The sequence below is a fragment of the Silurus aristotelis genome (assembly GCF_946808225.1).
Source record: "Silurus aristotelis genome assembly, chromosome: 3".
Taxonomy (NCBI): domain Eukaryota; kingdom Metazoa; phylum Chordata; class Actinopteri; order Siluriformes; family Siluridae; genus Silurus; species Silurus aristotelis.
Genome location: NC_139576.1, coordinates 6593914 through 6620881, shown reverse-complemented (window position 1 = coordinate 6620881; position 26968 = coordinate 6593914). Strand labels below are relative to the sequence as shown.

At 38.7% G+C, this 26968-nt stretch overlaps 1 protein-coding gene across 29 annotated transcripts in view; it reads left to right on the top strand.

Annotated features, from left to right (window-relative positions):
* Positions 1 to 26968, top strand: part of ttn.2 (titin, tandem duplicate 2) — a 179061-nt gene that overhangs the window by 23716 nt on the left and 128377 nt on the right. For 21 of the 29 annotated variants that reach the window (XM_083536178.1, XM_083536174.1, XM_083536173.1 and 18 more), the window contains 23 exons: positions 232 to 492; positions 579 to 720; positions 820 to 988; positions 1115 to 1346; positions 1812 to 2096; positions 2191 to 2316; positions 2430 to 2618; positions 2850 to 3242; positions 7463 to 7510; positions 17045 to 20860; positions 21575 to 21853; positions 22001 to 22564; positions 22725 to 23006; positions 23118 to 23396; positions 23497 to 23778; positions 23916 to 24194; positions 24292 to 24579; positions 24720 to 24998; positions 25109 to 25390; positions 25475 to 25753; positions 25857 to 26135; positions 26239 to 26517; positions 26617 to 26904. In XM_083536178.1, the coding sequence (XP_083392304.1) occupies positions 232 to 492; positions 579 to 720; positions 820 to 988; positions 1115 to 1346; positions 1812 to 2096; positions 2191 to 2316; positions 2430 to 2618; positions 2850 to 3242; positions 7463 to 7510; positions 17045 to 20860; positions 21575 to 21853; positions 22001 to 22564; positions 22725 to 23006; positions 23118 to 23396; positions 23497 to 23778; positions 23916 to 24194; positions 24292 to 24579; positions 24720 to 24998; positions 25109 to 25390; positions 25475 to 25753; positions 25857 to 26135; positions 26239 to 26517; positions 26617 to 26904 (9600 nt within the window). The remainder of the gene's footprint in view (positions 1 to 231; positions 493 to 578; positions 721 to 819; positions 989 to 1114; positions 1347 to 1811; positions 2097 to 2190; positions 2317 to 2429; positions 2619 to 2849; positions 3243 to 7462; positions 7511 to 17044; positions 20861 to 21574; positions 21854 to 22000; positions 22565 to 22724; positions 23007 to 23117; positions 23397 to 23496; positions 23779 to 23915; positions 24195 to 24291; positions 24580 to 24719; positions 24999 to 25108; positions 25391 to 25474; positions 25754 to 25856; positions 26136 to 26238; positions 26518 to 26616; positions 26905 to 26968) is intronic. The other 8 variants (XM_083536168.1, XM_083536167.1, XM_083536166.1 and 5 more) reach the window with 5 other exon arrangements.

Sequence of the window (26968 nt, the reverse complement as noted above, 5' to 3'; positions counted from 1 at the left end):
GCTAGTCCAAACTGCTCATAGGTGTGAATGTTTTGCTATGGACTGGCAACCCATGCAATGATACTGTCCCCTCAGACTTAACAGAATGAAGTAATAATTTATTAGACTATATATCAAAATTGAGTATAAAATCTCATCATAAACAGGTTCATGAAAAAATGTAAGAATGCAGAATAACCCAGACATTTCGATGTAAAAAGTTAAGATTTCTGTTCTTGTTTCTTTTTAAAGCTATACTCATCACCTCCATGCTCAAAGACCTCAATGCTCAAGAGAAGGACACCATTACTTTCGAAGTGACCGTTAATTATGAGGGTATTACCTACAAATGGCTGAAGAATGGTGTAGAGATTAGATCCACCGACAGGTGCCAGACTCGTTCGAGACAGCTCACACACTCGCTCACTATCCGTAATGTGCACTTTGGGGATAGTGCAGAGTACAAGTTTGTTGCAGGATCTGCTCAAACATCAGCAAAACTGTTTGTCGAAGGTAAGTTTTTACTTCATCCCTTAACAGCGATTTGTATTTCAGTCAATTCTCTAGGCACTTAACTTGGTCACTTTTTTAATCTCTAGCTCGTGTCATCGAGTTTACAAAACACATCAAAGATATCAAGGTGACTGAGAAGAAAAAGGCCATCTTCGAATGTGAGCTCTCCGAACCCAATGTTCAAGTCACATGGATGAAAAACGGGCAGGAGTTTGAGCTATCCGAAAGGTAATAGCTTTTACTAAGCAGAGTTTTTAAGTCATTTGATATTACAATTGCGTTTGATGAGTCAAGATTTCTGATTTAATTTTGTATTAAACCCTGCAGGTTCAAAGTTACTACAGACAAATACATTCAGCGCTTATTAATACAGACTGTTCGAATGTCTGATGCTGGGGAATACTCAGTGGTTGCTGGGTCAAGCATATCCAAAGCTCAACTCACAGTCGAGGGCAAAGATGTCCGCATTAGCGAACCTGTCGAGAAGGAAGTAACGGTACTTATTATTTACACACAAACTCTTTCGATATCTTGCGACTGGAACCGTAATGTTGCCATATACAATGGTCACTAACGGTCATAACTGTTAACGCTCACAGTAAATGTCTTTTTTTTTTTTCAGGTGCTTGAGCAGCAAAGAGCTACACTGGAATTTGAGGTTAATGAGGATGACATTGAAGGACGCTGGCTCAGGAATGGTGCTGAAATTCAGTTCACGCTTGATAAGCGTTATAGCTATGTGACCATCAGGAAAATCCATCGTTTGACAATTACCGAAACTCTGAGGACTGATGCTGGAGAATATACTTTTATTGCTGGGAAGAACAGAAGTGTAGTGACACTACATGTGAACAGTAAGTGTTGTTTCTGTGTTCTAACTTTTCATTCTATGTGTTTATTTAATCAGTTAACTACTATACACTCAAATAGTATAAATTAAACCATGGGTAATGGATATTTATATGCACAGGGAGAACCATAGGTAAAAAAAAGTAATTATAGTTTGCCATCTGTCGATTAATGGAATATTAAATACAAATAAAATAATTACATTTATCAATCTGTTTAATTTCTTCCATCAGCTCACCACTACCAAAACTTTCAGGTTTTAACAGTACCCTGGACAGATCTTAAAATGAGAGGCTACACAAAGCATCAGTTAGAATTAAAAGAATTGCCTGCTAAAACATAGCAATCATCACAATAATGACACTTATTTGAATCCTTTTTTGACCAGGCAGTACATATGTATGTCACAGCCAGATTTTATACTATGTGACTTTGCTCCTTCTCATTAGACTTTATTTCCTTGTCCCCAGTTCCCGAGCCTCCTCAGATCATCAGGCATTTGGAGCCTTTGTCTGTCGAGGCTGGTAAACCTGCACGCTTCTCAGTGGAAGTTACCGGCATCCCTCAGCCCCAGGTCTCCTGGTACAAGAACTCTCAGGCATTATCTCCTGGATTCAAGTGTAAGTTCCAGAGAGTAGGAAACGAACACACTCTTCTACTCATTGAAGTTTTCCCAGAGGACGCAGCTTTGTACAAATGTGAGGCAAAAAATGACTATGGCCAGGCCACCAGCTCTGCCTCACTAAACGTTGAAGGTAAACTTTAAAATGCATTTGATTGAACTCCGCCAAATGACTATAATTATTATTACTAATATTATTAACGCATATTCTCCATATTCTTACATAGTTCCTGAGGTTGTTTCACCTGACACCGGTGCACCTTTATCCCCACCTGTGATTATATCCCCAATACAACACGCATCTGCCACTGAAGGAGCATCTGCCAGGTTTCAGTGTCGCGTGTCTGGAGAAGGTAAGCACCTGATATGCTGACCGACTCTCCAACTACATCTCCCTTGGTTTATGTTCTATGTGCACACAAAAGATGAAGTCAGTAAAGAAATTGCTGTTTGCTAATGTTTCTAGATCTGACAATTACCTGGTTCTGCAAAGACAAAGAGATCAAACAGTCAAACTTCTTCAGAATGTCTCAGTTTGATGACAGCTGCCAGCTAGAGATTGCCAGAGTTTATCCTGAGGATGAAGGAGAGTACACATGTGTTGCTCGTAATTCTGCTGGAATGGTTTCCTGCTCCGCTGTACTTCAACTGAAGGGTGAGTTTAACATACTTTATTATAGAATGTTCATTTTACTGCATTCATGCATCTGCTAATGAATGTGATTTGGTAACTATTTATTATTTGCAAATGATTACAAGTGCATTGGGTGTTGCTATTGGTTTTGGACCTGTACTAGTTGGAGTTTTGAACACCTAGAAAATCTTAATTTTGGAAAAAATGTTTGGTATATCAAATGGCTAAAGACAAATCAATGCCTCCTCACAGGGAAAAAACAAATTACTGACATAACATCTCAGGACTCTCAGTGGCATGCCTTGTCCAGTCTCTCTTCAAGCTTTAAGAGTGTAACGAAGGAACCGGTTGATCAGAAGCCCACTTTTGTTCAACCTCTTGTAAGCTGCACTGTGCCTCATGGGGAAGTGGCCAGATTTTACGCTTGTGTCTCTGGCATTCCAAAACCAGATATAAGTTGGTTTCATGGTCAGGAACCTGTCAAATCGAATCAAAATATTGTCTTCCATTATGATGAAATGACGAGCATTGCTACACTAATCATAGTTGATACTTTCTCTGAGCATGCTGGAGAGTACACTTGCAAAGCAACCAATTCTGCTGGAGAGGCTGTTTGTACAGCAACCCTTACAGTCCCCATGGAAGGTAATATACATAAGATGAGACTCTTGTATTCCAATAACGCACTCTGATTAACTGTAAGAGCACCTTTTCCCTCAACTGAAGCTTGTCACAGATTGTCCACAGTGAGACTTTTCAATCACTCTTACTAACAGCACAAAATGAAACCTGAGCTTGTGGTAACATTATAAAGGCTACTTAGCGAAAACACGTTTGTAATCCACTCTTCTTATACACTATTGTTGCAAACTGTACTGTAGTTCCACCAATTAGCATTACTGTAGCATTCCTTATCTACTTGCCTAACGTATTTCTTTGTATCGATCAGATGAAACCTCTAAAGATCGTGCTAATGAGAGTATGTCACGGTCTGAAAAATCTCTTACAAAAACAACCAGTCTTCAAAAACAACTGTTTGAAAGATTAAAACCTACTCTACACGAAGGGCCAGTGGATAAACAAGAACTTGTTCTGCCAGGTGATAGTTTGTTTTCTGCTGGAACTACACCTGATCGATCTTCAATGACATCACAATCTATTAGCAATGTGGAGATTCAGCAACTGTCTAGTCCAGCTAAAAAGCCACATGAAAGAATGGGTGATTACTTATGTATGGCAGACCCCACGGTACTTAGTGAAACAGAAATAAGGAAACAGTCACAAGATTTGGAAGGCCGTGAAGAGCAAAAGCTTTCAATGTATTCTTTTTTCTCCGAAACCTCACCTGAGAAATCTTCAAGCAAACAAACTGCTACAAAAGTTTATAAAGATTTTACAATGCCAACTGCTCCTAGTAGTAATACTACAGACATGATGTTATCAAGTCAGCAACCTTTATCTTTAGATGCACAGAACTTGTCACAGAAACCTCTTATCTATCAAAAAGAATACGAGACATCTTTTTCTTTTTCAAAAGCTGATGCAAAAGGTGGTGACTTTACAGAATCATCAGACTCTTATGGAAAGTCAAGTAAGAGCATTATTATTGGTAGCCATGAAGAAGTCCCTTTTTCTGATCCCAGTATAGACACAAAGACATCGGATATATTTTTAAAACAATCACAGATTTTACTTGATCAAGCACAAACACAGCAATCACCCAAGATTTCTACAAAAGTATTTACATCTGCTGCAGGATGTACTGAAAAACCTAAACCATATTTTGAAGATCCTGGTTTCACTACATCCACAATGTATATAGAAAAATACATACCGAAAGAAAGTGCTGAAATTCCTTTATTGACAGGAGGATTTAGCTCTGAATTGGCTAGTGCTGAACCAGAAGCAGATGAACCTTTTTTGAAGTCATATACCTTTCAAGGAAAGAATGAAATCAGCCATGATGATTTACTACAGGCACAACAAGATCTACAAGCTCAACAATATCAAGAACTACCAAGTAACATTGTACCATTTGCATTCACCCCTGAGAGAGCAACAGAAGCAATTCCAAAATGTGTTGATTTTCGCCAAAAATCAATGTCTTCCAGACAGCAAAGTGAGAGAATTACTGACCCACTTCAAATAGCATTACCTGTCTCTACTGTATATACTAAGCAAAAAGATAAACTTGTAAAAAAAGACCAAACTCAAGGTCTGGAGGTCCAGCAAGACCAAAATCTGCCAAGTGATTCTTTCATCTTTGATATGCCACTCAAAAAATCTCCTATTGTTAAAGGAGTTTGCATTCAGAAATCATTAACTCTGTCTCACAGGTCAAATAAGAACATTGCTGTTGTCTCTCATGAAGATGTCACTCATGATCGAAGCATGATTTCACTACAAGACCAAATGCAATTGGTTATGGAGGCTAAACAAGATCAAGAACTGCCACAAGAGGGAGAGATTGATGGAAATAAACAGCACAGTTGTCTTATTTCAGATGTAAATTTTGGTCAGGTTCCAAAACTTTCAACACCTTTAGAAAAATCAAGTAAGGATATTGTTTCTTCTCAGGAAGAATTTTATTTATCAGATCCGACCTTTATAGCCAGAGCATCTATACAAGAAGGAAGATCTGATATCCCTGTGCATATACAAAGCACCACATCCTCTGTGGAAAAAACTTCAGTAAAATCTGAAGATGTGGCTACTTTTAAATCTTCTTTGAGAAAAATGGCCACTCTGCAAACTCAAAGGTCTGATTTCCATAAACAAACAGAGCATGACTCTCTAATAAAGACTGAACAAGTCCAGCCATTGGCAAGTAATCTTCTTGTTCTTGAGGCCACAGATGAGATACCTTCAGATGCATGGTCGAAATTCGTTGCAGTCGATGTTGTCGTTCAGCAAAATTCAGCCTTGTCTGGAAAGCCAAGTTCCTCAACTTCCTCAGACTCCACTATACATGCAAAAACCACCGACATAACTCTTTCAAGAGACCAACACATTTTGGAAAACCTACCAAGTGTTTCTCCTCTTATTGAAGCAAAACATGAGAAATCTACTGCTGTATGGTCAAAATCAGTGGAAGGTGATGATGAGATTCAGGAACCCTCTATGTCTTTCCAAAAGCCAAGTGAGAGCATAACCGATCCTCATGAAGTCAGATTTCAAAATCTCGTTCTACTCACAGATTTAACAAGAAACCAAGGACATGTACCTTTAAAAGATGAACAAGTTCAAATGTTGTCAGATAAAACTTTTGTCTCTGAAACAATGTATGGTCACTCTTCAGAGATTAGTCCAAAATCAGTTGAAGTCCCACAGCCATCAGCCTTCTCTGAAAGGTCCAGCTTTCAAAAAGAAGCCTCTTTACCCGATTCCACAACATCTCAAAGGCAAAAGGAAAGGATGAGATGCAATATTCAATATCAAGATCCTCAAATAAAGTACCAATATCCTTCACTTTCTCTTTACCTGGGAACCTCACCAGACTACCAAGAAATACATGATCCATCTTTAAAAGCTATACAGTCAACAACTACTGTGCGGTCCATAGCAGGGTCTCCAGCAACGCTTTTCAGTACTGAAGTACCAAATCCTGAAGTTGAAAAAAATGCTTCGGAGGAGTCCTCTGTGAGAAAATGCCAACTTATGTACCACAAATTAAATAATTTAAATGTTAAGAAAAATGAAGTGGCCAAATTTGTTTGCAGAATTAATCCCCAGATACTTTCCAATGCTGTGTGGTGTCACAATGGTAAAAGACTGACCACTACAGAAAAGATTCAATTTGAACAAATTGGAAGTCTTTTATCGCTTTTGATATATGATATCCAGCCAGAAGACCAAGGAATCTACCACTGTGTGGTAAAAAATAAAGATGGAAAGACCCAGACAACATCTATACAGCTCAACATTGAAGGTGGATTTTTACAATGTAATCACATCATCCCAAATCACCATCCAAGAAATATTCATATCATCTGCCATTTTGTGTTCATCTCCAAACTGGATAATCTTTCTTAGTTTGACTTTTATACTTTTGTATATACATTTCATGTTTCTTATCTTAGCTTCATTACTTCATTCCAGCTTCATCCATTTCTCTTAATTCTTTTTTTTGCTAATTTAAATCATCTTTGAAAATACCATTTTTCCAAAGAATGTCTAACACAAAAAAATTGACCACTCATGCGAAATTCATTCAAGTTTAATGTCCAAAAGAAACATGGCCAAGTCTTTGCACCACACTTTGAGGTGGGAGGTGGTAGCTCAGTGGTTGAGGCTTTGGGTTACTGGTTGGGGGTTCAAGCCCGGTATCACCAAGCTGCCACTCTTGGAGCCTTAACCATCTGTGCTCCAGGTGCTCTGTATCATGATTGACCCTGCGCTCTGACCCGAGCTAACATTGCTGGGATACCCGAAAAAGGAATTTCACTGTGCTGTAAATGTACATGTGACAAGTATAAAGCACCTTTGCACTGCCTGTGGGTATCAAGAAATCCCAAACAAATAACAGTTCTGCTTTGTTAAAACCTCAAATGTCAAACATAATCATGGATTTTCCAACATGTGTAATGTCACAAGGTGGTTCTGGGGTTCTGCCCTAAATCTGGAAACCACAAGTGATATTTAATCTTTGCAATTTCTCGAAAAGTTTTTGTACTTGCCTCAGTGTCATCTTGGCAAATGCATGCTTTTTCTCATTTTTCATCCTCATAAGTTTCAGTTTTACCAAAACAAACAGAATATAAAAATTCGTGTTGAGAATCTTCAATGAAATTTCCTTTGACAGATTCTCATATCTTGATATTTAAAATTTTTCTAACATCAAGTTCCCTCAAATTCTTGTTTTGCAGTTACCAAGCGTGAGGAAATCGAAATAAAAATGGAAGAAGTCAGCAAAGGTAAGACTTCTCTACATTATCATGTTGCAATTAATGTTTTTCCCCCCTCTTTCTTTGAGTATTGGATGTAATATATTCAACAGAACTATTTGGTGATGATTGTAAACTGCATGGATCTTTTGGATAAAAACACTTTCAGATCTTCTTGAAGAGAACATTTGAATTTTGCTCATTTTTTTGTCTTATGATATTTAAAAATAGCAAGCAGTTTGAGTGATAAAATGTTTGCTGTACAGCATTTTGGGAAATGTAGGGTTTTGCATCTGAATCTTAAACAGCATGAAGAAAGAAAAAAAAAGGATATGCAGGATATGTATCTTCTAAGTCTTCCAGACCACAGGAAACAAACTTTTAAATGATATGGAACTAGCCATATCTTTTAATAGTTTTATATGTTTCCTGCATCTGGAACTTTCCACTGCAAATATTTCTTAGACTGGCTTGCAGACAGTGGTATGTGATTAATGTTGTTTGCTTCATAAATAACATGGTTATACCTCTAAACTATATTAGTTCGAATAAACGCCTTCTAATACAAATATAGATCTGCCTTAACGATTTATTATCTTTTCATGTAATAGAGAAACATTTTTTCTCTAAACGTTTTCATCCGTCAATCTAAGGATTAGAAAGGGCGTTTATTCATCTTTCTGCAAGTCAGGTAAGGAATATTTTAGGATATATACAGGTCCATTTCTTAAATAAACTTATTTCAGATAATCCGAATATATTTGGATATTTTAATGCTTTGAAAAGAAATTTATGCCTCGAAGAAGGACACAGAAGAAGGAACAAAACACCAGGCCATTTTCGAGTCAGAATCTTTAATAAAGAATCGAGTCTTGCGTTTATTCGAACAAATATGGTGAGTGAATTTGTTTTTTTTTTTAGTTTTTTTATGGCTTTGTGTTTTTGATGCATGCATTTAATAAATCTATTAATATTATATATTACATTTAAAATACATTTTAGTTGTTTTAGCAAGCTGGGCATTGTTGCTGAAATTTGTCTCCCTTCTATTTCAGAATTGATTTACAACAAGGGAACTGAATGCTTCGGAAAAGGAAAAGAGTCACACGGTGCTGTATCAGATCCTGAAGAAGTTTTAGATGTTGGTTTAGTCACGGAGGAAGGGACTGAAAATATTAAGCCTTCTATTGTTAAAAAGTTAAAGTATCGATCTGTTTTGGAGGGGGAAGCAACAACTTTTCGATGCAAACTAGTTGCGAGACCGCCTCCTACAATATTATGGTTTCATAATAACAAGCAAATTCAAAAGGACCACCTTCACCGTATACAAACAGCGAGTAAAATGCATGTGCATTTAACAATTTTAACCATAAGTAACATTAAGGAGAAAGATTCAGGGAGCTACAAAGTCATGGCTTTTAACACGGAGGGGTCTGCAGAATCTACAGCATCTCTGCTCGTGTCTTTAAGGGAGGAACAAGAGGCAAACACTTTTAGTCTTTCTAGACGTTCCGATAAATCCTGTTCAAGCTTAGATTCTCTTGATCAAACAAAAGAAAGAAAGTTTCGAGTAGATCTAAGATGTGTCGGATCGCCATTTGATAAAATTACTAAAGGGCAATCAAGGGGCCGTCACAGACACAAGAGTTCTTTATTCCGCACAATGTATTTTAGGACTTCATCTCCTTCGAGAGCGCCTGAAAAAGACAGTAAGCTTGAAACTGTTTCAGAACGTGCTCGTTCTCCACCGCCTATGTTCGAAAGACCCGAGCGATTTAGTGATCGGTACAGTGACATTTACTGTGACAGGTTTTCTGGTCGTGACAGGTACAGTGACAGGTTCAGCGATAGGTTTAGCGATAGATGCAGTGATCGGTGTAGTGATAGATTTAGTGACACGGATAGTCTTCATGGAGAGGTTAGAGCAAAGCTTAATCTTTTACAAAAAGCTGTAAAAAAGAAAAAGAGGCTTTCGGTATCAACAATGTCCTCAACTGAATTTGACTTTGAATCAGTCACGAGTGAGACTAGTTTCTCAGAATTGGCAGAACAGCATAGGGTAAAGCCATCTCCACTGTCAGACTTACAGCATGCTCGTCATAGTGACCAGGGTGAGGGGGCCTTGAATAGACGTTCAACAGATTTCCTGGGAAGGTTGGAGAGAATTAGTGGACTTGGAACACAATCAGAGCCCACGCAATCAAGGGTAAAGCACTCTTTTGAACCACAGTCTAGATCCAGGGCAATACAAATAATGAGAGGTGAGCTCCCGTTAAAAGATATCAGAACTAAGGAAGCTAACCTGTCTGGCATATCTGAAATCAAAACGAATGAAAAAGCAATTTTAAAAGAAGAGACAACAAAGGAGGTGGAATATAACATTTCAGTTGGTACAGACAGTATTTTTGGGCAATGGGAAGAGGAAGCCAAGGCAAAAGAACCTTTTGTGCTGCAATGGCTTGAGGCAGGTGAAGCTTCTCAAAACATTCCTAAATATATAAAAACTTCAGATGAGGAGACCAGATCTAAAGAAACATCCAGTAGCAAACCACTGACTGTAAAAGAAACATTCAGTGTAAGTAGTGTTCCACCAAACGGTGGTAAACTTGTTCCTATCCAGCAGTTACAACCAAGAACAATGTCTATAGAAAATGTCTTTGAGAAAAACTTAGAAAGTGAGTGTTTAGAGACTGAAGAGCATTTTTTGGCTAAACGTATTCGACAATGGCAGGAGGGTGTACAGTCAGATGAAACAGTGGCAGATACTGCTGAAAGGTCTGAAGCAAAAGGCTCCATTCTTCATAAATGTGAAGACAAAGTGCTTAGCAAACCACAAGCTGTAATTCAAAAATTCTTAACATCAAATTTGACTTCCCATAAAGATGAGAATGTAATTGAATGTGAAGCACAACAGAAAGCAGGTGCGTATAGAAAAACCGAGGTATTATTAAGTGAGGATGTGCCCTTGGCCCAACAAATAGCTTGGCAACAGGGTTATGAGGAGGTTGAGTGGTCTAAAGAAAATACTCATTTGCATCAACCGGGTGATAAAGAGGATTCATCTTTCACAAGTCCTTCAATATCTTTAGCTACAGAACAAACCATAGATGAGCATCACAGATCAAGTGAGTTGGTATCAGATTCTTCAATCACAAATGTGAGGTCCTCAGTCAAAGAAATGCTCAAACCAGAGAAAGTATTACAATGTGAAAAGCATTTGTCACCAGCTAAAATGTCTGAGATGAAAAGTGGAAGTGTTCTCTTGGCGGATGAAAGAGAGACTTTAACACAAGAAATCATGAAATGGCAGCAAGGTCAAGCAAAGGGTCCTACACAAGAGTGGTCCATAGATGTAGAATCTTGTGTTCCTAAAGCTGAATATGGAATTCACAGGACGGAACCTTCAACATTAACTGAGAGAGTTCCATCATTTTTAGAGCCTTCAGCCAAAGAAAAGGCTTTAAGTGAGCATGAAAGACATACTGAACCGTTTTTGGTGCAAGACCAATTGACATTTAAAAGTCAGAGTGACCTCATGGCAAGTGAAGAGGAGCCCATAGTCCAACCAATTCAAAGGAAATGGAATCAGAGTCATGCAGATACAGAAAGAGCATTGCATTTTTACAGATCCGAAGGTGAAAAATACAAAAAAGGTCCTTCAGTGGATCCCCAGAGAGAGCCTTCATTTACAAAAGTTTCCAGATCATCACAAGAAAAGCCCACGTATGAACATGGACCACGAAGAGAGTCGAATTTATCACGCGAGAGAATTAACGAGCTGAAATGTAAGAGTGAGCGCTATGAGAGTGAGGAGGAGGCTTTGACTCAAAGGATTATGAAATGGCAGCATGATGTTTTGAGCGAACAAGACCATGCCATTCCTGTGGAGCCAGATTGGGTGAGTTTGGTTGGGAATGCTGAGGATACAACTGCAAAGAAGGATGTGGAGTCGTCCAAAATCAGTCAGTCATTGCCACCAAGAACAAAGGAAATGTTCTATACTGATGATTCCACTGAGGACTATGGGCAGGGTAAGAGTAAAATGCAAATGCAATTTCAGAGTGTTTCTCACCAAGATAGTAAAAAGTTACAAACTGAAAGTGACTATCTTGTCAGTGAAGAGGAGGCTTTAGCTACACGTATTAAAAAATGGCAACAAGACATTCAAACTGAGCAGGAGGAAAGTGTTGAGTTGGACCCTGACTGGACTCCCACTGTATCACTGACTCAAAAAACTGATGAAGGCTTAGAACCCATTATTGTGCATGTAAGAGATCCTGCTTATAGTGGAATGTCATCGAAAATTTTGTTTGAAGGAGATCAAACCACTTCTAATACAACTTATCCTAAAGATTTGCCCCAGGATAACAACGAGCAGCTAACTAAAAGCCAGATAAATCAGAAAATTAAAGGTTATCAGGGTGCTGCAAAGGACACAGAGGTCTGCAGCAAGACAGAGCAACAAATGTTACTTTTAAAGCAAGAACCTATGACTGTTCAAGATAAACCAATAAAATTGGGTGCACCAGTTTTTCTTACAAGTTTACTGCCAAGTATAAAAGTTAGAAGAGGAGAAATGACTGATCTACAGTGCCAGTTTCATGGAGACCCAAAGCCAGCGGTTTGTTGGTGTAAAGATGGACAGGCTATAATAAGTGATCCAGACTTTGATGTACGAACACGAGAAAAATCATCAACATTAACAATTTACTATCCTACTAAAGACCATCAAGGCACCTTTACGTGTAACCTTTCAAACAAACATGGAAAAGCCAGTATCTCTTGCATGCTGGAAGTAACTGATGATGAACACAAGGTTTGGTCTGAGACTCCTCAAGAAGTTCAGGTGACCAAAGAATTAGTTTTGGCTGAAGAACAAACAATCAATGAAGAACTTGAGTCACTGATGAAAGTTAGGTCAGACAGAGAGTTCTCATTGCAAGTACCTCAACAAGTTATCTATGTTCCTTGCTCCTCTGATTCATATAGGCACTCTTCTCCAGTAGAAATCAGGATAACTGCCCCAACACCAGTGCTAGATACAACCGAGGACATATTCGAGCCCATTACCAAGACCACTGAGCCGCCACCAGACGAGGGAACTTCTCAATCTTTGAAGCACAAGTTCACATTTTCTTTTGATGATCTTGGCGAGGCACCCCAGATTTTTAAACAGCTAGAGGACAATAGCTGTTATGAGGGTCAGTCCGTCATGCTTGAATGTATAATATCTGGTGAACCTGCACCGACTGTCACATGGCTGCATGATGATCTTACTCTTGACCTCAGCACTGGCAGATATGACTTTGAAGAGCATGACAAAATGTATAAGCTTCACATTCATAATTTTTCATACTCTGATACAGGGACATATACATGTACTGCCACAAACAGGTTTGGTCAAGTTCAAAGTGTAGCTTCTGTATTTTTAAATTCCACAAAATGGGGCAACACTGGGGCCCTTTCTAGCTCGGAAATACTGGAGCAGCCAAGTTCTGCTGGATTCTCAAGTACCATTACTCCTGCAGTTAGGCCCAAAACATTAGTAGGGACTTCTGTAGCATTCAAAGAATTGTCTACTAAAGGTCAGGAAGGTGCCTTTCAGGTTTATAGACCTGTTCCAACTAAAGAAAGCACAGGGTCTCCCATAAGCCATTTTATTGCAGTTTCTGATGCATCTACTATTCAACAGAAAGGTGCAGACAAAAATAATCAAGCTGCTCAGTCAGGTGGGCCTTTTATAACTGGATGTGGTTTGCTCTCATCAAGGGCAGAAGTTAATGTGTCAAAATTAAAACAGGCATTTGAGACAGCAGAATCTTTCACAGGACAGTCAGATGATATAACAGTAGACTCACAGGTAAAGTCATATTACCCAGTGGAGGAAATTCCAGAATTTCAGATCCAACCGCATAAAGAAGAACTAAGTTCCTCAAATAATACTGGATATATGATTACTTCATTAATTACCTGCAAAAACTCCCCATTAGAAAGTACTTCTTTAGAAACAGAAACTTTTATTACAAAAAGTATTGGACTGCCAATTGATGATTTACCATTGGATTTGCATCATTTCGTTCCCCTTGCACATGCCACTGAAGTCCAACAGTCCCCAACTTTAATCAGACCCCAGGCAATATTACCTGAACAAATAAGAAACATAAAAGATAGTTTTAGTAGTCCTGAAATAAAAAGTAATCAAGTAGAGAATGTAATAAAAAAGGGGAAAGTAGGGGCCTTTGCTAGACCAGGTGGTAGTCATCTTGAGATGGATAGCAGTGCTTTTTCCACTCAACATGTCTCCCTGATAATCAAGCCAAATGAAGTAGAGCTATCTGCACAATCAGGAACTGAACCAATCAGTGAAAGCGAAAAATACTATAAACCGTCAAATATTGAATCAAGCCAGAGTGGCACACAAGAAGATGCTGGGACTCAAAGAAATGTACCAGAAATAGCAAAATCTGTTATGGTAAAACAGAAGTGTGAGCGTGCGAAAAAAGAACCTGTTTGTGAGATGGCAGCAGAAAGTCTACAGTGGCAACAACAAAAAGCTGTCAAACCTGGTGCTTTTGGTATAAGACTTGAAGAGGAAGAGGTAACTTTTAGTGCTGTTTACGACTTCTATAACCCACCGTCTGACTGGGGAAGACCCTTGTCCCCAGAGTCTGAAATGTCCATTGAAGTGGGTAGCACATTCAGTGAGGAGATAGCAGAAATTGAACGCTTCTACACACCTGCTTCATCGACAGAAATTTCTCAATTTCCAAAATCACCAGAATCTTTCCACACCTCCACTGAGACTCCGAGTGGTGCCACAACCCCTCCTGGGTATCCATTTTCTCCAGTAGAGCACAAAAGGCCACCAAGTATCTCCAGTAATCGACTGTACTCTCCAGCTAAGTTTCTAAGGTCCCCAGTTGATGAGGGCATTGAAACAACCCCTCCTGTATTTACTATTGATGAGACTATGATTCTTCCAGAGGGTCGGGATTTGTTAGGTTTAGGGAGCCTTCAAGAAAAGGTACAAGGAATTCCTCCAGCATTTCTTAAGCCTCTTACCAGAAAAAGAGTTTTTGAAGGTGATACATTGCGCTTCTCTGCAGAAGTTTTTGGACTGCCATCTCCTGAAGTGAAATGGTTCCGAAATAAAACAAGACTTGTCCCTGATGACAGAACGACAATCGAAAGAGATGGTGATAACATATCATTGGAAATTCATAACTTTGCAAAAAACGATCAAGGCGAATATATCTGTGAGGCAGTTAATTATGTTGGTGAAGCAAAAAGTGTTGCTCTGGTTGTTGTGAGGTCTCAAGAGACAAAGATACTGCTAGCACCACCTGCTGTTACTCATCAGCATGTAATTGAATTTGATGTTGAGGAGGATGAGGATCCGTCAAGGTCTCCCTCCCCACAAGAGATTTTATTAGAGGTTGAATTGGATGAGAATGAGGTAAAAGAGTTTGAGAAACAGGTCAAAATTGTCACTATACCAGAATATACATCTGACAACAAAAGCATGATAATATCTCTTGACGTTCTGCCAAGTACATATGATGAGGGCGCTTTTGATTTCATAGCTCAGGAAAATGACGACTATAAAATAGCATTTGAGGTCACAGAGATGCCACCACGTTTTATCAACCCAATATGTGATATAGAGACACCTGATAATACAGCTGTAATGTTTGAATGCTCTTTGATGGGAATCCCTTCGCCTATAGTGACATGGTTTAAGGGAAATACAAAGATCTCACATGATAAGAAAAAGTACATTTATAGCTCTGATGGGGACAATCACTTCCTCAAGATCCTAAAGGTCAACCCGCAGGATAGTGGCATTTATACATGTCGAGCCATTAATGTTGTGGGCGAGACACTTTGTAGGGCATCACTTAAGGTCTTGAACCCACAAGTCTTTTCAGGAAAGGCTAGAGGGAGAGAACTCACTGCTGTGTCTCTGGGCAGTGCCATAGTTCAGCCACAGAAGTTCGATTTGGTTGTAGGAAATTCATCATTTGATGGTGACCAGCCATCGGAGATCGAGCTTGAGTTTGAGTTTCCGCAGGAAGCTGATGAGTCTCAGAAAGCTGTAAGACTGGTAGCGATGACTGATAATGAAGTCAGCGAGCAGGGAGAGCATTATGTTAGCATAAATTTCGATGTCTTTGCTGAGCCCTCAAAAGAAGACAAAATAGAATTCAAAGGCAAATCAACGACCATGTGTAGTTTTCATTTCCAGGTTACGGAAACACCACCAAAATGTATAATACCACTGCAAAATATCACTGCAGCAGTAGGAACACCTGTGATGTTTCAATGTTTAGTGAGTGGAAAACCAAATCCTACTGCAGAATGGTACAAAGACGGTGCGCCGGTGACAAACCCTAGGTATCTTATTCAAGAGAAAGCATCAGGGCACTTCAATTTACTAATAACAAATGCGGTTCAAAGTGATGCAGGTGAATTCAAATGCATTATCCTAAATATAGCAGGCAGCACTGAAACAATGGCCTCACTCAAGGTCATTTAAGTTGTTGGTACATTATTAAAGTACATTACTGTGCCAATTTAAATAGCTCACTTTACTGAGATTCATTCACGCTTCTTCTAAAGCTTTAAAATTAGAATCCTTTGTCTCTTCATTAAACCGATTTTATTGATTTTATCGCGATCTGAAATATGTTTCAAATCATACAGAAGAATGCAGATGTAATGTAATATCTTGCATGCACTAATTTAAGAATAGTGGATTCTGAATGTGTCCTTACATGAAGTCGAACTTAATTTTAAGAAAGCAGATTAAAAATTACATTGTATTGAATGAGATAGAAAGGAATTAAGATTTAGAAAATTTTATTTATTTTCACCAATAAATATCCTATAACTGTTGCTCATTGTCAGGAATGAGCAATTGTAGGTTAATACTGAATTGCATGAATGCATTCTTTTCTCTTCCTCTATTTTGCAATGAATGCATTTGCAAGCTGACATTTTAGAACTGGTTAAATGTTGTAACGTTAATATATATATATAAAAAAAATGTGAATAATATATAACTTTAAATTTAATATTTATTTATCTAGATTCTAGAAAAATGTGCTAGGCTAAATTTATCATGCAACCATATTTTAATGTAATTTATTTGTGTTGTATATGTTGACCTTTTATAAATGTTACAGACAATTGTAAATAACAAAAACAAGAAAAAAAAACGTGGTTGCCAGGTATAGCGGTAGTGTGATAACAAACTGCTTTTGCATGCAAATGTACATTGCTTAGTTAAACTAAGGCAGTACTTGAGGAAGTAGGCGATTTTAAGTGTAAATGAATTAAATATAAGGCTATTGTTTTGTTGATTATAAAACTGTTTGTGTGAGTATTTACAGTAGGTGTGTGTGTATACGTTGAGTTAGATGAAAATAAAACTTACAACAAAACCAAAAATGCGTGAAAATTATTTTAGCTTTGTTGGGAATTTACATCCTCTCTTATAATGGCTTGAATTATTTTTAATGTGTGGATATTTGGTGAATCTTTGCCTCCGTTATTTTTATACAGAGTATTCTAGTTTGACTTTGAAGACTGAAGAAGAAGAAGAAGAAGAAGAAGAAACCTTCAGCACTTCTCTACAATTATCTGAACAAACTAAAACACTTGAACTCAAGCCAGAACAAAAGCTTTACTTTAGTTCTTTGGAAAAGAAAACAAACATGCCTCATTTTGTAACCAAGTTAACTCCATCTGCCACCAAAGTTGGCAGTCCAGCTAGGTTTACTGTCACTGTATCTGGTTTTCCAAAACCTAAAGTTCAGTGGTTTCATAATAGAAAATCCATCACTTCATCCTCGTTGTACAAGTTTGTGGAGGAAAGAAATGAATACAGTCTAATAATTACTGAAGTAAAAAAGGAATTTGAGGGTGAGTATACTTGCATTGCCAGTAACAAATATGGCCAGACTACCTGCACAACCACACTGAAAGTAGATGTTGGTGATTTATCTCCAGCTGAGAAGTGGGTTGAGCAAATGTTTAAAATCCCTGGAGAACCACCGTGTTTTACTACACAAATTCAGCCAGTGCAGTGTGCTGAAGGCTGTGAGGTAAAATTTCAGTATAAAGTGACAGGAAGTCCTCATCCAGATGTTCAGTGGTTTAAGGGTAGTTATCAAATTAAACCTAGCCCAAATTGCTGTGTGGTCACAGACCCCGATGGCACTGGTTTCCTTATAATTATTGATGCACATCAAAAGGAAAGTGGTCTCTATACATGCAGAGCTTCCAATTCCTTTGGAGAGGCGGCTTGCAGTGCAGAATTGGTTGTGTTTCGCAAAAGGTTCTCGGAATCTCAACAGCAGTTAGCGCGGGGACAAAAGTCTTATAAAGTGTCCACAACTGAAGTAGCAACTGAATCTCGATTGTACAGTGTAAGTCTTCCTATTCAAGCGAGAACTCAAGTGCAGGAAGGACATCAGATGATTTATACAATTGGCACTGAAGATAAGCACACTGTAGCTAGTGAACAAGTAGACACTTTCAGTGAGATAGATGTTTCTTCTGCAACCATGCACAAAGAGCAGGTAACTCACCAAGCTGCAGTTCTGCAGTCTCACAAAATGCAGGAGAGAGTAACTTTAACTCCGACCAAGCCTCAAACAGCTGTGGCAACTCCCTTAAAACAGTTGCACTTGGCTGCAATGACCTCTGCTGTTGAAGAAAGCCAAGGTTTCAAAGAGCAACATTTTGAACGTATTAAAAGTCCAGAACTTGCCCAACTTGAAATTGCAAAGGAGCAGCAATCAAAGTGTTTGTCCGCTATAACAGAAACTGTAACTCCTCTAACAATAATTAAAGCTGAGTCTCTAGCTAGGCAGGAAGAACAACAGATAAAAGCATCTCCAGAGCCCAAGCACCAATTGATAAGTCACCAGGTAGAAACAACCCTCGCAATTGTTAAAGAGCAATCGCAGGTTATACCACAGACAGAGGCGGAAAAGAGCTACCAGGTTAAAGAGGGAATTAAAATATTGTATTCTGCAATTTCCACAGAAAAACAACCACTTACTGGAGGACATGCTACAGATATCTCCGTTTTAGATTCAGCCATTCAGTCATCAGTGGAGACAGAATCTTCAAAACCAGCTTTTCTTTCAATAAGTGAGACCAAGCAAATGCTGTCAAAAGAGGAGAAATTATCTATCCACCGACCGAAAGAAGAGGTGGCATTTCTAGCTAAGGATAGGGTATTAAAGTCAGCTCTTGTTGCTGAAGAAACAAATGAACTTAAAGCTGATAAAACAAGTACAATTCCAGGTTTGGAGTGTGCTGTTTCAGTTCAGCCAAAGAGTGAGGAGAAACAGTTGCTTAATTTACAAATATTTACAGATCAGCCAGTTCTCCCCTCTGAGGGTACATTCAGTACTGAGAGGCCAAGTGCTGAGCAAGCGGAAATTAGAAAATCTCCTTCTCTTTTGCAGACAGTGTCAACAGATGAGCAGACGACTGTTACATGTGAAACGTCTACACAGTTTTCTGCTAAAGAAACTGCAATTTCCATAGTTCCTAATAAAGAGGTTCCTGCCCCCTTGCATCTACAGGCAATTCACAGAGACAGCATGTTATCCAAAGAGGGGGTACTCTCGGTAGAGAAGCCAGAGCAGCAGATGGCATTTCTGAGACAGGAAAAAGCCCGCAAGCATGCAGTTACTTCAGAAGAGAAAAGGGAGCTGACTGCAGACTATTCCACTGCTCTTAATGTTTCAGTGGCAGGATTTCAATCGGAAATCAAGAAAGAACCAAAACCTCAGAAACTTTTGCAAGTGTTCACAGAACCGGTGCAACTACCGAAAGAAACCCCCTTTGCCATTGACATTAAGCAACAGCGTGCAATAGTGCAAAAAGAGGATCAGTGTAATGTTTTACATGCCATATCTGTATCGGACAGACAAAATCTGGAGGAAGGACATACAGAGAATTTAGGTGTGATTGAACAACACACATGCTTGACTAAAATTGAGCCTAAAATATCCACTGAAATTGTTCATGTTGAAGAAAAGGAAATCTCTACTGAAAGTACTATTTCTCTTGAGGCTACCGAGCAAGACTTTGCCGTTCAGATTCAAGAGGGACAGTCTGTTAGGCAATCCATATTAATGGAAGAGGAGCCTGTTATACGAGGTGAAGTATCTCAGGATATTACAAAATCAGAGTCTACCACTGCAGAGGTTAGTCAGCAGCAGTCGGAGGCTCTACTAGTTTCAGAGTCCAGAGAAAGCCAGGTTCTTCCAAAGGAACTTACTTTTGTTATCTCGGCACCAAAAACTCATAGTCTAGACATACAACACCAGTTGAAAAACATGCTTGCCTCTGCTGTAGCCAGAGATCAGCCATTGATCCTAGCAGATGTGGTTAAGCACTTAGAAGTTGTTGAAGTGCAGGAAGTGAAAGTGCAGAAGGAACCCAAGTATATTATGTTCACATATTTTATTACAACTGCAGATGCTCCCATTGAGATTACAATTGCCTTTGAGGGAGAGTATCCTCAGACTGCTGATCTCAAGCATGAACTTCAGGCTGCATTTTATTCTATTGTATTCCGTGAACATCAGGTTCTGACCTCTGAACAGCCAGGCACATTGCAACTTGACAGGCCTCAGAGATTACTAGTTAGCAGGGCTGCCCCCAAAGAAAGCCTCTCACCAATGGTAGAGACTGTACGATTAGCTGAAAGTGCAGATGTCTTTTTGGCAACTAAATCTCAGGTAGCTGCTCTGAAAACAGAAGCTACAGCCACTTTGCAGTCTGTTAGTTTTCAGAAAGAGACTGTCTTGCAGGACTCTAAAACAAAAATAATGCAGATGACCACCGAGTCAAAAATGGAATCGAAGCAATCTGTCCACATTGAAAAAAAGGAAATCAGATCAGTGATGGTAAAAAGCCAAACCAGAGATGTAGGTGCAGGAGATGTCACAACTAGTGTATCTTTTGGACAATTACCAGAGGAACAACCTACTAATATTCTCATTAAGAGTAAAGCAATGCAGAAATCTCTAATAGAAGAAACACTCAAATTAGAAGAAAAGACAGTTACGGATGATTATTCAGTTTTTGAGAGTACTTTACATGACATTTCACTTGACGAACATTCTAAAGCAACATTTTCGGTTACTGTAAGACATGTTTCAAAGGTGAATTGGCTTTTTAACGGAAAACAAATTCAGTCTGGCAAAGAGTTCAAGTGTTCAAAAGACAGGGATACTTATACACTAGTAATAGACAAAGTTATCAAGAAAAAACATGAAGGCGAATTCACGTGTGAGGCTGTGAGTGAAGCTGGCACAACAAGGACTTCATCAAGACTCACAGTAGTCACAAGAGGTTGGATTATAGGGATTAATTTACCATGCCACATCACCCATGACTAACCTCCTTACCATTCATTTGAGTTCTTGAGATTCCCCTTAAAGATATTAATATGCCCAACTAATAGAACAGGGCACAGAATTTAGTATGAAGACATCACCTTGATACTTTCTTCTTCATTTCACCAATCCTCACTTCTGATCTAGTCACTTTATTCCCAAAACATGTGCGCATGACTTCACTTTCTAGCCATCACTTCTTAACAGCTGGATCCTATTCAACATCATCCCATGCTTATCACCATTCCATGGTGGGATCTTTCTTCACCCGCAACACCCTGGGTATTAGGCACAGTATCTGTCCCATGGTCCATTCTTCACTGCGCACTTCTCTTTGCATGCTCTCCAGGACATAATGTCTTGGTTCTCTTCTTCATTTTTCAGTTCTTTTCCAAACCTTGGTCACAAATTTACTTCCACAGTCACTCCTGGGTTTCTTTCTTTGCATCCCATCATTCATGTCATTCTGAAATAGCTTTGAAGTGAATTAAGTTCTACTGGCTTACATTTTGGAGTATAATAACTCTTATTGGCAAAAACAATATCAGCAGAACTAAATTCATTTCAAAAGCAAACTTTGTGTTTCCATCTTGATTGTATGATTTGCATTAATAAATTTCATTCATTTTGCTAATTGTACTTTTTTTTTCCCATCCTGTGCACAATTTAGTGCCCCCTGTTTTCAGGTATAAAATCCATGCTTTGGAGACTAGTGTTGGCAGCCCTGCCACATTTGATTGTGAGATTGAAGATGCTCCAAATGTGACCTTCAAATGGTTCAAGTCTGGTTCTGAGATCAGGCAGAGTGACAAGTACAGGATCATCAGTCACTCTACCACATCATCTCTGGAGCTCCTAAGCCCAACGAAAGCTGATAGTGGAGAGTATATGTGCAAAGCTTCAAACCAACATGGTAGCGACTGCTGCTCTGCAAACCTAACTGTAGCAGGTAAGCGATCTGTTTTTGGCACGGATACTAGTGAATTATTCTTTGGTGAGTTTTCTGTTCGAAAATGAAATCCAAACCGATGCTCTATTTTATTCAAACCAATTCTTTTTTTTTTTTTCTTTCCTTTACTCATCTTTGTTTTTATAGAGGTTTTCCCTCCAGAGTTTGTAACAAAGCCTGAACCGATGACATTATTTGTGGGCAAACAAGCAAAATTTCTGTGTGTTATCACTGGTTCTGAACCAATGAATGTTATATGGTACAAGGACAACATTGCCATTTTGCCCGATGAGCACTATAGATTGTCCTTTGAGAAGAACAAACATTGTCTTGAGATCACGGAACTTGAACAAAGTGATCAGGGAACTTACCTTTGCAAAGCTTCAAACAGTGTTGGCATGGCTACATGCTGCACTGAAATGAGAGTTATAGACAAACCCATTTTTGTCAAGACCTTTGAATCAACTTTTGTGGCAGTGGGTAACTCACTACGGCTCGAGTGTCAGGTAAATGAAGATACAGGAGTGACTATCACTTGGACAAGGGATGGCAATAAAATCCATAACACTATGGATAGCAAAATTTCATTCGATGAAAAAGTGGTCAGCCTCGATATCCCGAAGTCCAAGATTAAAGATACAGGCACTTATGTTTGTACTGCCAAAAATGATGCTGGAAGCAGCAGCTGCTCTTCTGTGGTTGTGGTGAAAGGTAAGATATTCGTGCCTAATTTGCTTTACTTTGAAAAAGTCATCTTTAACTAACGTTTTCTCTCTCACTTGTATTCTTCACCTTCTTTTGCATGCGTGTTCTTGAACTGTGAGCTTTCTTGCAGTGTAGAACTAATTTGCTCCAAACTGAATTTTCTCAGAACCTCCCGCATTTGTTAAGAAACTGGAGCCTAAGATTCTGTGGAAACAAGGAATTTCTGCACGCTTACTGTGCACGGTTAAAGGCTCCCCTGATCTCCATGTCAGTTGGTTTTTAAATGACAACCAGCTCAGTTCCAGCGAAAGACACAAAATCACCTTCAAAGATGGTCAAGCTACACTTGAGATTACTGACCTTATTGTGTCTGACAGTGGAAACTATGTCTGCGAAGTAATGAACGAGGCGGGTTGTGAAAGCTGTAGCACCAACTTGACTGTTAAAGGTTTGTCATACTAGGGATTGATGATCTAACAGTTCACGTTTGATTTTCAAATGCAAATAGATTTATTTATTTTTGTTGAAAAACTATTTTGTTTTATGGCATTACTCTTAGAACCCCCTGCTTTCAAAAAGGAGTTAGAAATGGTGGAGGTAGTCAAGGGGCATACTGCAAAACTCCAGTGCGAAGTTACTGGAACTGCTCCATTTGATGTCACTTGGTTAAAGGATAAGAAACCAGTGACCACTGATAAAAAGCACACCATTGTGACAACGAACACATTTTCCTATTTGGAAATACAGTTATTTGACAGTGCAGATGTTGGGGACTACCAATGTGTTGTTTCAAATGATGTTGGTAAAATTACTTCTAAATCAGTAGCCAAACTGAAAGGTTTGTAACTGATCCATTCTTAAAGCATGTGCCATTCATTATCGTAAGTTAACGATTTCTCATGTTATAAATGTTTGTGATGTTTTCTTCTTTCATGCAGAACCTCCATCTTTTGTAAAGAGGATTGAAAACACAACTGCAGTTTTGAGCAGTGCTGTGAAACTGCAGGGTACTCTTAAAGGCTCAGCCCCTATTACTGTCACATGGCTAAAGGATTCTGAGCTACTCAGACGCGATGATCCAAATTTAAAAATGACTTTTGAAAACAACATTGCCAGTTTGGCCATTGCAAAAATAGCCATTAACCATGATGGAACATACACATGCCTAGCTGAAAATGAGGCTGGCCAGCAAAAAAGTGAAGCCAAGGTTTCAGTTCAAGGTTAGAAATAAAAACCAAGTGAAGAGTAATATTAGCATACACTCATCAACAATTCGGGAATGCTGGTAATCATTCGAATATTAAAAAAATATCAATTCTGTTCTTTTTTTTTTTTGTATTTTTATTAAATATCTCAGAACCTGCTAGAATTGTTGATAAAGCACCATCCATCAGTGTAACAGTTGGGGACTCTGCAACTTTGGAATGCACTGTGTTAGGAAGTCCAGACATCAAAGTTAAATGGCTCCGTGATGGCAAGGAAGTGACTGCAGGCCGGAAATACAAAATCTCATTCAAAGATAATGTAGCGAGCTTAAAAATCCTCTCGGCAGAGAGGGGAGACAGCTGTGAATATACAGTGGAAGTTTCAAATCGGGTTGGAAAAGACCACTGTTCTTGCACAGTCACAGTTCTTGGTTAGTTTTTTGGTTTTCTTTGTCTTCTTCTAACTTATAATATATTCTGTGCATGATTTCTTTCTTTTTTTTAATCTTGAAAACATGTCTTGAACAGATAAAATTATACCTCCAACCTTCACAAAAAGTCTTAAAAAGGTTGATGGAAACCTTGGAGGAAATATTCAGATGGAATGTAAAGTGTCAGGGTCGCAGCCCATGAAAATATCTTGGTTCAAAGATGGAAAGGAGATCAAAACTGGGATAAAGTACCAAATTGAATTAAAAGAAACCACTGCTTTGTTGAAAATTTCTCAGTTAGAGAACTCCGATGCTGGGGTTTTCACATGCCATGCAACAAATGCTGCAGGGCACAGTGAGACCAGCGGACCCGTTTCTGTTAAAGGTGAATCAAAAATTCTATAGTGCTTTCTTTACCTAATAGCAGTTTTAATTTATTATTTTATTATTTTGAATACAAAACATAGGTTTGTTTATGTATGTATTGATTTAACTGTGATCTTTTCCATGGCAACTAAAAAACAGAGCCACCAGTCTTCACACTGAAACCTGAATCTCAGGAAGCTATACCAGGCACTAATGTTGTTCTGAAAGCTGCTTTTATGGGAACCCCCAGTTTTATTATTAAGTGGTTCAAAGATGAGAAAGAGATATTAACTGGAGGTAGTTGCTTCATCAAGAAAGACACCTCTTCGAGTACCTTGGAACTGCACTCTGTGAAACCATCACATTCTGCCAAATATACTTGCCAAGTTGCCAATGATGCAGGAAAAGTTTCATGCACCACAGTCTTATTTGTAAAAGGTGCTACTTCTTATTGTGTTCTTTTATGCTTTTTCTACTCTTATGTGCTGTTATTGTTTTACCACTCTTATGAATAATTATCATCAATATGATGTTCTTCTCTTTCATAGAGCCTCCAAAGTTTGTGACCAAACTTGAATCGACTAAACTAGCTGTGGATGGCAGTAGTGTGGTTTTGGAGTGTAAAGTAACTGGCAGTCCAGAAATTACTATTAAGTGGTTTAAAAACAATATTGAAATCAGCTCAAGTAATAATTATCAAATGACCTTCACCGACTCAGTTGCTACACTGCAGATATTCAATTGTAGCTTCGAAGAGAGCGGTGATTATATTTGTGTAGCCTCCAGTGATGCTGGCAGTGACAAATGCAGCTGCCTGGTTACCGTCAAGGGTATGTTAGCGAATCATCTGGAATATTTTGTTATATATTAACTAGCTAGAGTTTTGGCTTATATTGTATTGTTTTTCACTCCAGAACCTCCTGCGTTCGTTAAACTCTTTGAATCCAGAGAAGTTGTTACAGGCTGTGATCTTGTGCTCGAGGGATCTGTCTCAGGAACACCTCCATTTGAGGTTTCATGTTTCAAGGACTCGAAGCAGATCAGAAACGATCGCCGACATACCATTGGCATTAAGAATGATATGGTTACTGTCGAGATTCTCAAGTTTGAGCCTGGAGATGCTGGCAAATATAAATGTACAGTAGTAAATGAAGTGGGACAGGCATCATGTGGATGTGAAATTGTATTGAAAGGTCAGTTAGCTGTTGAAATGTTTACGAATATTTAACAAAATCCTTTGTAGACTTACATTGTCAGATCATAAGCATATGTATTGATTTTTTTCTTTTTTATTAGAGCCACCATCATTCGCACAGAAGCTAGATAACATGGACGCTTTACTAGGCAGCAAGCTTACAATGCAGTGTGTTCTGAAAGGCTCACTGCCTATGACAGTGTCATGGACAAAAGGTGACCATGAGGTCAAAGATACAGAGGATGTGCAGATTTCTTTTGAAAACAGGAAAGCAGTGCTGCATATTTCTAATGTTCAGTTACAACATTCTGGAAAGTACACTTGCCATGCCCAGAATGAGGCTGGAAGTCAGAAGTGTACAGCAGCTTTGGTGGTCAAAGGTTTGTTATTTGAAGTAGACCCATACTTAGATTGCATTATCTAGAGTCAACATATTATTAGTTCATTGGAACAACAATATTTGTCATTCTTTACTCTTTACAGAACCAGCAACTATTACAGAGCAGGCCAAGTCTATTAGTGTTACAGTAGGAGACCCTGCCACTCTGGATTGCAGGTTCTCAGGTACTAAATCTCTGAAAGCCAAATGGCTGAAGAATGGGAAAGAGCTGATATCCGGCAAAAAATATAAAATACAAAACACTGACACGAGCTCAGTATTAAAGATCCTTTCCACAGAGAGGAATGATGAAGGCCAATATACATTTGAGGTTTCAAATGATGTTGGCAGAAGCACTTGTGAAGCCACTCTATCAGTACTAGGTTAGTTTCTTAATGAAGGTGTGTTCTATATGTAAAAATATTAGTAAGGTTTCAGTAAAATATATTCATTAACATTTTACCTTTTTGTTATTGGAACAGATCAAATAATTAAGCCATCATTCACAAGAAAATTAAAGCATTTGGAAAGTATTAAAGGATCGTTTGCACACCTGGAATGTCTGGTCGCAGGATCTCTGCCCATAGCAATCAATTGGTTTAAGGAGAACAAGGAGATAGACACTGATGAAAAACACAAGTCTCTTTTCTTTGAGAATGCAGCATCTTTGGAAATCAGTCGTCTTGATAGTTCGGACAGTGGAAGTTATACCTGCATCGCTACAAACGAAGCAGGCAGTACTCAGTGTTCTGGTGTTTTAAAAGTTAAAGGTCTGCATTTTTTTTCATTACTAATGTCTTCATTTATTCTATAAACCTGCCTAGATGCTTGTAT